This window comes from Hemiscyllium ocellatum, chromosome 23 (assembly GCF_020745735.1).
Source record: "Hemiscyllium ocellatum isolate sHemOce1 chromosome 23, sHemOce1.pat.X.cur, whole genome shotgun sequence".
Lineage (NCBI taxonomy): Eukaryota > Metazoa > Chordata > Chondrichthyes > Orectolobiformes > Hemiscylliidae > Hemiscyllium > Hemiscyllium ocellatum.
Genome location: NC_083423.1, coordinates 15323259 through 15335710, shown reverse-complemented (window position 1 = coordinate 15335710; position 12452 = coordinate 15323259). Strand labels below are relative to the sequence as shown.

General features: G+C 38.1%; 1 protein-coding gene across 1 annotated transcript in view; it reads left to right on the top strand.

Moving 5' to 3' along the window:
- chchd3a (coiled-coil-helix-coiled-coil-helix domain containing 3a) overlaps positions 1 to 12452 on the top strand; it is a 241728-nt gene that overhangs the window by 187846 nt on the left and 41430 nt on the right. The window contains exon 6 of the mRNA XM_060843111.1: positions 5440 to 5510. Coding sequence (XP_060699094.1) covers positions 5440 to 5510 — 71 coding nt within the window. The remainder of the gene's footprint in view (positions 1 to 5439; positions 5511 to 12452) is intronic.

The window sequence follows — 12452 nt, the reverse complement described above, 5'->3', positions numbered from 1 at the left end:
TAAAATTTCATTTTTTCTTTCCTCTCTTTCCCCCCCCCACACACACACACACACACACACACACACACACACACACACACACACACACACACACACACACACACACAGTCTCATCTCCCAAAAACCACCTTGCCCCCAATATTGTTTGTTTTGCACCTCGAATATATTATAACGTCAAGTTCCACGACCCGTCTGTGAAATTAGCATTCAATTCAGCTTTGAACTTGTATCCTTTGATGCACCAAATTGTTATAGTGTCAACATTAGCAGTTCCTGTTATAGCAGATCTTAACATTTAAAATTCAAACTACCTCTGTTTCAGTCCTGTATCCTGCTTTGCACCTAGCTCCCCATTATACAAAATGAAAATTGCTTTCCTTATCTTCAAACCTTTTCTAATTTCACCCCACAGAAATTATGCCTTTCTAGTCGTCCATGCAGTCCTTCCGCTGATCATCCTGACTTTGATGATCTGTGGTAATTAGCATGACCTCACTTTGAACAATTTTTGGTGGAGGACCTTTTAACCACTTTAGCATTACTCTCTGACTCTATTCTCCTGGTCTCAATAGTTCAGCAATTTCTCTCTCTGCCTTCATAAACCTTTAAATAGCCCATGTTCTCAACAAAACTTCTTGCTGCCTCCTTATTAGATTAGATTACCTACAGTGTGGAAACAGGCCCTTCGGCCCAACAAGTCCACACCGACCCGCCGAAGCGCAACCCACCCATGCCCCTTCACCTAACACTACGGGCAATTTAGCAGGGCCAGTTCACCTGACCTGCACATCTTTGTGACTGTGGGAGGAAACCGGAGCACCCAGAGGAAACCCACGCAGACACTGGGAGAATGTGCAAACTCCACACAGTCAGTCGCCTGAGGCGGGAATTGAACCTGGGTCTCTGGCGCTGTGAGGCAGCAGTGCTAACCACTGTGCCACCGTGCCACCCACTATAGTTCATCCTTCAATTCCTTTCTTACCACTGTAAAATTTCTTTGGATAATTGTTCTGCCTGGACAATATTATATAAACTGTTAGTTGCAAGGAAGAATGCCAGCGTAGTTATATTATTCGGCTGGTTTTCCACAGACCACAACTGATAATCCGGAGACATGAATTCAAGGATCAAAACAACAGCTAAGGAAGTTAAATCCAGTTCATGTAGCCAACCTGGAATAAGATTTTAATGTTACTAATGGTAACCCTGAAACAACCCAGTTGCCATCATAAACATCTGGTGTACTGTTTGGCTTCAGGGAAGAATATGTGACATCCTTACCCAGTCCAACATGCATATGACTCCAGACCCACAGCCATATGGTTGACTCTTTACTCTCCTGGATAAGAGCGATATTATTAAACAATGGCATTGCCAATGACGTACACGTCCATTGAACAAACAAAAGGCATATGGGTTGTTCATGTTTTTCAGGCAGCTCCGATCACGAGAGTAGGTTTTTATTTTGAAAAACACTTTGGATGTTGTCAGCTCAGGACTAAATTGTGACAGATGCACTTCGTTTCACTTGTGATCCTCCAATATCACTGGATCAGAGAAGCTTTAGAAATGGATGTAATTGATAAATGACAGAAGGTAAAGATTGCTATCTTTTTTAAATTTAAAGGACCTCTGCACCCTGGGGCTACTTGGTAATTTCCCACAGAAAAAGTAAGAAGGAGTGTCGCGTTCTTTTGCAGCGGTGTTTCAAGATTGTGAAACAATGCAATTGTCTTATAATATTGTTGAAAGATCGATGTTTGTCTGCATGGGAGATTGTTGTGATTTTGGGAAGGGGTGATGAGTGACCAATGCCGTTATCCATTGCTTCAAAGATGCAAATTATTTCTATTGTCTCAACCAAATGCCAGTATCAGGCTGGCTTCTGACAGGTTTGCCATGTTGATGGTTCTTAGTGTTTCTTGGTGTTTCTGTTGCTGTAACAACCTTGTATGAAGTCTCCTTTAAATGTGCACATATTACTGAGGAAAGGATTGATCTTGACTTTGGATGTTCTGTTTTGGTTTTTGAGAACTGGCCATGTGGGCAGGGGTTTGAAGGTTTCTGGCACCCGTGAGTTGTAGCCCAGGAAAAATGGCGAGACTTCAGAAATTTGATTTGGTGCTTAAAATCAGGAAGGACTGAATAGATAAAGAGTGCCCCTTTCCAGTGGCTGAATGGTTGGTAATTAGTGAGCACTCATTTAGTGATCAAGATTTGAAATGCATGCCCTGAGAGGTTGGTGAATGTAAATTCAGCCATAGTCTTCAAGGGAATGGAATGAATGCTTGGGTGGGAGCTCTCGGGGTAATATTGTGGGGATGTGTGGGAAGAGTTGAAGAATGGGGCAAACTGAATTGCTGTTGGAAAGAAATAATGGGATGTCATGAGTTAAATGGACTTCATTTGTGCTGAACTGTTCCATGATTGTACAAGGAAAGAAATAAAGAAAGCACAGAAGCTTAAAAAGTGAAGAAATAAAAAAACAATGTACATACTTGTTCAATGAATGGAAAGTACTCCAAAATGCAGCATCAGTTAAAGAGCTTGCAGCTGTAAGCTTCCATGAAGCATGTTTCTAATTTCACGCTTGTATCTGTCTCACTGCTTAAACCTTGGTTGATGATCTCCTCAGAACTTCAGTTTCTATCTACTTTATTTGAAGAGTGCAGTTTCATAAATGATTCCAAGTATTTTCTGAATAGCTGTTTTGGTTTTGACAAATACAGATGAGCATAAAACCTTTTTATATTATATGCTGCATCATTAATTTGAGCCTTCCTTATAGGTTTGTCCATAAGAAACATAGGTTGTACCTTTGACTGCAGTAAATATTTGCTTTTTTGAAAAATAGTGTATACTAACTACTCACCATGATATTTTATCCCCTCCCTCCCATTGTAGTATCACTGCGCTATCCAAGTTCGTTTACTTCAATATCATATAGTATGTAGCAATTGATGCACATATTCTAAAATGTTCATTTCAGGAATCTGTTAAAGAACTTCTTTGGCTCTAAAAATCAAAACCATTCTTTAATTATGAAGAAAACATTTGGGAAGCACCATTTACTGAGACTTCTGAAAGAAAACCACAATCAATTCTTTGCAGACCTGTAATTTTGGACTGTGATTAGTCCCCTGATGTGAATCCAAGAGGCCACGTATCTATCCTTTGTTTTGTGTGGGGAAGGAAATCCAAGCCAGCAGAAAAAAAATAATATTTTTCATCTCTTGCCCCATTAGTAGTTAAAAGCACAGCAAGTCCTCATGTCTGAAATAACTTACCATCCACTTTTGCTGTAACCAAAAGGAGCAATACAGAACTGCTTACGTTTTTACATCCATTTCTATAAAACTTATGCAACCACTCCATAGAATTTAATAGCAGAAGCAAGATCCTTCAGAAAGCAATATGAATTAGATGCCATTTTATGATCTCTTCTTAACACCTGTTCATAACGTCTCAAAGTGTTGGCAAAGCAGGAGACTCTTTATTAATGGGATAATTCTACTTTGATGCAGTTGGACTGCTTTGTCATTTGTCCCATGTGCTAATGAAACACATTTCAGTAACTAACATTTGGAATTTCTTTTCTTTGTCATTTACAACTTAGAAGAAGGGCATTGAGCCCATCAAATTCATTTTGCGATCTGTTCAGCAAATTGTTCAGTTCTGTTCCTTTATTCCATTATTCTTCTTACCATCCCTATTGCAGTGCAAATTTATTTCTTCTAAGTGTCTATTTTGATTTCTTGTGAAATAATTGTTCATATTTGCTTCCATCACCCTGTGAGCAATAGGTTTGAGATCATTACCAGTTGTGTTTAAAAATATGCTTCCTCCAATCTCCATTACATGTTCTGATTGGATGTTACATCTGTGTCTTCTAGTCCTTGTGCAGTCAGCTAACAAGAATACTTGGTCCTTATTTACCTGATCAAATGTGTGATCATCTTGTGCACATTTTTCAAATCTCCCTTCAATGTCCTTTGCTGTCAAGAGAACAACCCCAGATTCTTTAACCTAACGTTGTACTTAAAATCCCCTATCCCTGGAACCATTTGACAATGGTTCTTCTCCTGACCTTCTCAAGGATCCAAGCATCTTACCTAAAATGTGACGTCTAGAAAACAGTACTCCAGTTGTGACTTAACCAGAGCTTGTCAATCACCCCATCCAGCTTGTCTGTCACCCCCAGCCTGTAGATATCTCTTTGCTATTTCCTATCTACCTGCCCATGAGTAGCTCCATTCTGCCCTCATTCAACACCATTTTGTCTATTGGTTGATCCACACCTGTATATTCAATGTCATGATTTTCATTAATATGAATTTAGGTCGCTCCTAAATGCAAAGACAGAAACTTATCGTGAAGTGGAAAATGGTACATTGTGGAGGTAAATATGATAGCTATTTTGCACATAATTGAATCCCACAAACTTTGTTATGATGAATAAACATAACAGTTAGTATTTCTTAATTGTGCTACTAATTTGTGCAACACAAACACGATCTAACCTCTATGGAGCTAGTGACCTTTTTGTGTGTTATTTACAACAGGTTTCTTTTCCTTTTTGAACCAAATCCTGAATTATGGTTTGATTCTACACATACTGTAAATATATTTACAAAATACTGTGAAGCTAGATTGCATTAGTAATAAGGCATAGCTGGAAAAAAAATGAACAGTGCGTTCACTTTTGAAATGATTGTTTGTGCCCAGTATGATGGATTCTGAACACTGTCGCTTGCTCTTTTGAAGCAGATAATTTACGCAAGATCATGCCTGCCTGAGGGACTCTGTGTCGCGTTCTGTATTTCCCTTTTCTATCACAATAAAAGCAGGTGGTAATAAATGTCTTCAAACATCAGGGCTGAGTGTGTAATGACTAAATGATGGTGGAAGAGGAATATACAAAACAAATGATGAATCCTATCTCTGCTGACAAATGACTTTTTGATAAGTTGGCTTGCAATCAAATTAGAAAAGCCTTTCTTTATATTGAAACCCCAACTGAGCTGTTGAACAGCAACCAAAACAGCAAATAAACTACTCAAACTACCGTGCCTAAACAAAAATGAGCCCTCAAGCTGAAACAATCAAAAATTGCTATTGATTCCTACAACTGTTGTGTTCATCTTTATTGATTCAGTAAAGAAAGATAAATCTGGTCCCAAATGAGATTACTGTATGTCAGTGCGTCAGGCTGTGAGACTGGTTTTGAGCCATTCATCACCCTGCGCAATGACCCATGCACCCCAACCAGTTACACTCCTGTTTAATCACATTGCCATCAATGTGATTAACACAAACCTGGGAGTGACAATCATTGACATCCTAAGACTACTTTATGCTGTTATGTTGGAGGGGGGTGGGGAACAGAGGCTCATTTGAATATAATTTTTATCATTTTAATGGTTTTCATTTTCCCCCTAGAGTGCCCAATTCTACAAGCTGACTGCTGAGCAATATCAGAAAGCTGTTAGTGAAGTGGAGTCCAAGTTCAAGTAAGATCTCATATTGTAATTTGTCTTTTTTTTTGGTGAACCACTTCTTTGTTTAAAGCAGAAGCAATCTAATGGTGCCTTTAAATGTTATCTGTGCATTTCAGTTCATCCAGCAAATATCATGATAGTTACATCATTTCTCATTATATTGATCATTTTCATCTGAAATGAAGCAGCTCAGTTAGCAGCATGGGAGTGTGCACTGCTGCTGAGATTCGCTGCTCACACTGTAGAACCGTGGGGTGGTAATGAGGTAGAACTTAAATAGCACACTATCATTTTATTTCCTTTTCCAGTGATGATTCAGAAAAATGATACTTAAAATTCTGAGGTTAAAGCAGAAATGCTGGAAATATGTTGCAGATCATTCAGCATCTTAAACAGCGTGAGAGACAATTCATCTTCAGTGTGAGGAGCATGATCCCAGTCATTATGAATGAATCCCAGAAATATCCTCCCGCTCAACCCCCCACGCCACCTCCACAACCCCATCAAGATATTACTATCTTTTGTGTCATGGCTGATGTCTGGTGTGTTTCCAGCAATGTCTGTTTTGATGTTAAACATCATGCATTCACTTTTGCTCTTAAAAGTTTGGAGAAATTTATCCAAATAAACAAACTTGTCATTCTGTTGTGATATATTGATGAAGCAACTTTGAGTTATGCCTAAAACTAGTGGTGATTAAAGCTGACTGACTGGAGTGTTACTTCTCAGAAATAGCATTCTGTCAATGTCATAGACTTGTCGCGTTTTGATATGACTAAGCGGCTTTTTTGGACATTTCATAGAGCAGTTAAGTGTCACCCAAAATACTAGGGGTCTGAGTTTGCATACAGACCAAAATTGTTTGTTCATTCTTGCCAAGCACAAAAATCAAAGAATTGTGATCTAAGTGTGGCCAATGAGGAAATTAGAGAAAGTAGTTGATTGATGAAGTGGTATACAGATTCACCAAGAAAGGCAGCAGAGATGAGGATTGGAAGTACTTTAAATTTCACCAAAGGACAAAGGGATTAATTAAGAGATTGAAAATAGAATAAGTAAGCTTGAAGGAAATATACAAACTGATTGTGAAAGCTTCTGTAGCTTTATGAAGATAAAATGATTAGTTAAGACGTGTAGATCTATTACAGTCAGAAACGGGGAAATTAGAACTGGTGACAAATAGATGGTGGTCAAGTAAATGATATTTTAGTTCTGTTTTTGCAAAGGAAGACACAGTTAAAATCCCAGGAATGTTGGGAACACAGTATCTAGTGAGAGGGAAGAACTGAAGGAAATCAGAATTGTTAAGGAAATAGTATCGGGGAACTTGATGGGATCAAAGGACCATAAATCCTCAAGGCTCAATAGTCCACATCCCAGAGTACCTCAGAAAGTGGCCCCTAGAAATATTGCCTGCATTGGTCATAATCTTTCAAGATGCTGTGAACTTTGGAACAGTCAGTATAGATTGGAGGGGAACTCATGCAACTCCACTAATTAAACAAGAAGAGTGAGAGAAGGGAATTATAGATCGGTTAGCCTGACATCGGTAGTTGGAAAAAAATGCTACAATGATGTGAAAGATTACTCCAAGTGCAGTCATTGTATCAGGCAGAATCAGGATTTGTGACAGGAAAATCGTGCTTAAGAAATCCTCTGGAATTTTTGAGGATGTACTTGGTAGAGTTGATAAAGGGGAGCTTGTGAGTGTGGTTTACTTGGACTTTCAGAAGGCCTTTGATAAGGCCATGTAAGAAATTAGCATGAAAAATTAAAATTCACAGGATTAGGATAGTGTAGTGACATGGGTAGAGAATGGCTGGCAGGGAACGAAGAGTAGAAATAAATGTATTTTTCTGTGTGGTAGATAAAAACTAGTGGAATACAGCAAGGATTGGTGCTAGAAATGTAGCTTTTCCCAACATTGTTGTATTAATTTAAATGAGGGAACTGAATGTAATGTCTCTCAAGTTTGCAGATGGCACAAAGCTGGGTAGACAAGTGAGGTATGAGAACAGTGCAGAGATATTTCGTGGTGATTTGGACAAGTTGAGTGAATAGGCAAATACATGGCAGATGAAGTGCAAAAATCAAGGTGAGTTATCATTTGAATGGCAATAGATTGGTAAAGGAAGGAGGTGTAGTGAGACCTGGGTGGCCATGTATGCAAGTCACTGAAAGTAAGCATGCAGGTGCAGCAGTTAAATGATAGGCAAGTGATTCAGTAACAGGAACAGTAATGTCTTACTGCAAATGTATATGGACTTGATGTGACCCCACCTAGAATACTGCATCCAGTTTTAGTCTCTTTATCTAAGAAAGGATGTTCAGGTTATTGAAGGGGCATGCAGTGATGACTTACCAGACTGATTCCCAAAATGTCAAGATGTGTGAAAAGAGACTGTACTGGTTAAGACTATACTTACTGGGGTGGGGGAGGATGCAGTAGAATCTCATAGAAACACACACAATTCTAATAGGACAAGGTGAATGTAGGAAGGATGTACCCAATGACTGGGGAGTCCAGAACCAGAAGATAAAGTTGAAGGATACAAGGTAGGCCATTTTGGACTGAGATGAGAAATTTCTCCATCCACAGAGTGATGAGTCTTTGGATGTCTGTACCAGATAGTGGTTGGGGCCAAAATATTGAATGTTTTCAAGAAAGGAATGAATATAGTTTTTAATGCTTTGGAGAAAGTGGGGACAGGATACTGAGTCAGATGATCAAGCATGATCATATTGAATGGTGGAGTCAGCTGAAAGGACCAAATGGCTTGCTCCATCAATTCTGTGTGTTTTTGTGTAATAGGTAAGAATGACAGATTTCCTTCAGGAATGCTTTTATGACAATCAACAGTGATTAGATGGTCACCATTAGACAAGTTTTTGATGCTAGATTTTATGAAATTCAGATTTCACAATCCACCAAAATGGAGTTCACATGTTCCCAGAACATGAGCCAGGGGTTAGGGATTACTAGTACCGTGCACCACCATCTCTGTTGGTTATCCTACACAATTTAAAATGTTCTTATCTTGTAAAATCTACAACATAATTGAACCCAAATAGTCATGCTAGTGTTTATGCTGAATATGAGCACCTCTTTCTCCTTCATCTAGTCAATATATTCTTCCATTCCTTTCTCCCTCATGTGTTTATGTGGCTTGATCTTAAATGCATCTCACAATTGATGCACAGTAGAAAGTAGCAACTGCCATGCACCTCTTTGCACTTTATCTGCTGAAAGGGAGAAAAATGAAAGCACAGAACAAACATCCATGTGGAAACAGTAAACGTGGATAGGGAATCTTATAGGCCAAAGACTTCTAATGGCACCTTGATTTATGAGAGCAAAACAGAAGCATTTGTGAATGCATGAACCCAAGACTAAGCTATTGAACTACAAACTACCTGCCACGGTGGCACTGTGGTTAGCACTGCTGCGTCACAGCGCCAGAGACCCGGGTTCAGTTCCCGCCTCGGGCAACTGTCTGAGTGGAGTTTGCACATTCTCCCCGTGACTGCGTGGGTTTCCTCTGGGTGCTCCGGTTTCCTCCCATAGTCCAAAGATGTGCGGGTTAGGTGAATTGGCCATGCTAAATTGCCCATAGTGTTAGGTGAAAGAGTAAATGTAGGGGAATGGGTCTGGGTGGGATGCTTTTCAGAGGGTCGGTGTGGACTTATTGGGCCGAAGGGCCTGTTTCCACACTGTAAGTAATCTAATCTAATCTAAGTAGTCTAATCACAGTGTTTATTCTTACTGTATTAAGTCTCTTATATATCCAGGTGCAGAACCAAGGCCTGTAGTGCAGGACACGTGCAAGATTGAAAAATATAAGAGAGAAGATGAGTTAAATCAAGTAACAGTTTGGGTTTTAAAAGCTTGTGAAGTGCAAGAGGAAGGAAAAACTGAAAAAGATGCGGAGCTCCACTTTCTTGAGATCCTAGAAAAAGAAAGAGTGAGTTAGAGCCAGTGCATTGGATCTTGATTTTAACATAATCAGCCAGTAGGAGGAACAAGAACATGTAAGGAGGTGTATTTGAAGTTTAGGAAAAGCCAGAGAGCAAGGAAAATTTATAAAACGCACAATTAGTAGCAATGTTCTCATATTCCTTGAATATGGTGCTTCTGTCTTTTTCCTCCTCTGAAATGAGTAAAATGTACAATGCCTGTGATTATATTTGTGTAAAAATCAAGGTTATATCATGTGTCCAGAAACGAAGTGGACTTAACAGTTAAGTACGACTACACTGACAGCATTTGATATAATGTAAGTTATCACGAGCAATAATGTGCATTTCAATCTTAGGAAGTCAGACCTCCAGAAACGAAGTGGGTCATTCTTGTGCACATAAAAACATTTTCATGATATAAAAGGTCAATTAGCTGTCTGAAGTAAACTCCTTAATGTAAATCCAACTTCTTTAATTCCATTTTGACTTCTGTTTTATGAGATAATATGTACCATTGCAACTCTTTGAATAATAAAAGCACCATTAGGAATTTTGATGTTTGTTATTTATTAAGTTTTCCAGAGATGTTCCTGATGTGATCCTAGCAGTTTTCATTGAAAATTCACGAAGAGCAGTCTTTGCCAAATGTAACTCTAGATGATAGCCCTATGGAGTACACAGTATCCAGGAGGGAATGGTATAGAATAGTACATTGGACATGGCAGCTATCTCAAATAAATGCATGTATTGTTGTACATTTCAGCAATGTTTTGTGAAACTGAATTGTGAAAAGATCATTTTGTATCAAATGTACTTATCTGTGCACTGTTGAGTACATCTTTCCATTTAATCTGCAGAGTAAAGGTCAGGTACTTAAAGGGGAAAAGGGTGAAGCTGACATCCACATGTTGAAGGGTCATTTGTGCATTCCCTAGCTAGATACTGATTCCTAATATTGAAGAGCCAGTAGAGCAAAAAAGAAATCTTTGAAGAGTTCAGACTGCTGTCTCTGCCAGCAGTGCTTGGCCCTGCGTGTTTTCAGCATTTTCTATTTCAGATATTTAACATCTGCATATTTTTACTCGTTGTATTTTTTGCCAAACTCAAGCTATTCTTATAGCTTTGTTTTAGGTATTATTATTATTACAACAACTCCAAAGCAAAACAGCTGGTTTTTAAGGTGGAAGGGGTGGGTTAGGCACCTAATTTTGAAGATATTTCATGATACCTATAAAAATCAGAAAATTTACTGTAAAGGTTAGTCTGAATGCCAGATGCATCCACTGGATATGTAAATGGGACAGAGTACTCTCGTGACAAAATATTTTGATCTGGTTACATCAGCACTTAGTGAAGAATGAAATACTTTTCTTCATTTCGTCCTGTATGACTCCCCTACCACTGGATCACAGGACAGTGATCCTGTGATTCCAGCCATGAATGGTCTTGCATTTTTTGTCTTTTCCTTGGTCTTTTTAGAAGTGTTCTCCAAAATCAAAAAGGAAACATTCAGAAATGTCTTCAGCTTCAGAAATTCCTGGAGATTGAATGGGGGATGTGATGATGTGCTACGCTCCTTCTAATTTTTCCTGCTACTGTGTTGACCCCCAAGAGCTGGGCACAGCAATGACTTAAGGAGCTAAAAGTTAATGCGTTTGCATGCTGACTGATGTGCATGGACACTCCAAATTGCTGCATAATCCTGTGGTTTAGAAGAAGTATTAATAATGGAAGCATGTTGCCTTAGTGTTTCTGGAAAAATAGTTGTCCTCAAACAAAAAATTTTTCTTTTAATACTTCATATTTAGCAAAGGATGCTGTCAATCAGATGCAAGAATCATAGTCCATGACAAATACAGAAGGTAACCATGATCAACCATGCCAGAAGCTGAAATTGGAAGTTTGAATAAATTTAATTTGAATGCATCTAGCTTTCAATGTGCAAACAATTGATGCCAATTATAATAATCGCTACCCATTCAAAGATTGAAGTTAGAAATAAAATAGTAACTCCTCCTGCATTCAGTCAAGTCAATTATGGAGTCAAATTGTGAGCAAACCCAGCAAACCATCGTGATCTATTCAATTCAATTCAATTCAATCTTATAAATAATGTTTTAAAATAATGTCACGAGATCAACTAAATGTAAGTTAACATTATAGAACATACTGTCTACTATTTCTCTCAAATATAATGCAGGTATTAAAAATCAGTTATTTCTTGAACTCAGTGTTTCCATATTTAAAATAATGGAAGGGAAATATTTTTAACGATAATGGATAAGTGTGTTGCTTTCAACTTCCTATTCATTGTTTATTCTTCCTTGAATAAAAATAAATGGTCAGAAAATTGTGTATGCAAAAGGCTGTATAGTTCATACATTTGGCTTAATGCTGTCATTGTTTCAAGGTTATGTTTATTGTGAATGCGCAGAGTGCAATGATGGTGGCAATGCATGCAAAGACATCCTATGTCTTGTCATGATCAGCCCACATCACTTGAGCCATTTCAGCATTTGGAGTAATCACGCCATTCTTGGTACTGTGATTACCTATACATAAAATGCTATACCTGTGAATTAAATTAGTTGAAAAGCATCAGCTTAATATAAAACTGATTTTTAAAAATAATTTTGGTTTACATAATGAAAGTTGAACTAATTATCTCAAGATTTGAGCTTTCATATGATGGTTAAAGCAATTTTAGGGACCTGAATATTTGCATCAAGAGTTTATTGTGAAGTCATTTGGTTTTAATGCACTCCATTTTGAACAAGCAATGTGGATTTCTTATTAGTTTGATGACAATTTCTCACGAATGGTAATGACATTCCACAGATGTCAAAATCACAACTAACTGAAAGTAGATGTCTTCAATTTACAAGTACTGCTGAAACAATGCTTCTGGTATCAGCATTTGTTTCTTAAATTAATAAGTCAAAGCTAATTGAAACAGAATAAAGGGATGTTTTTCTTCTCTAGGTTTTCAGTTTTTTT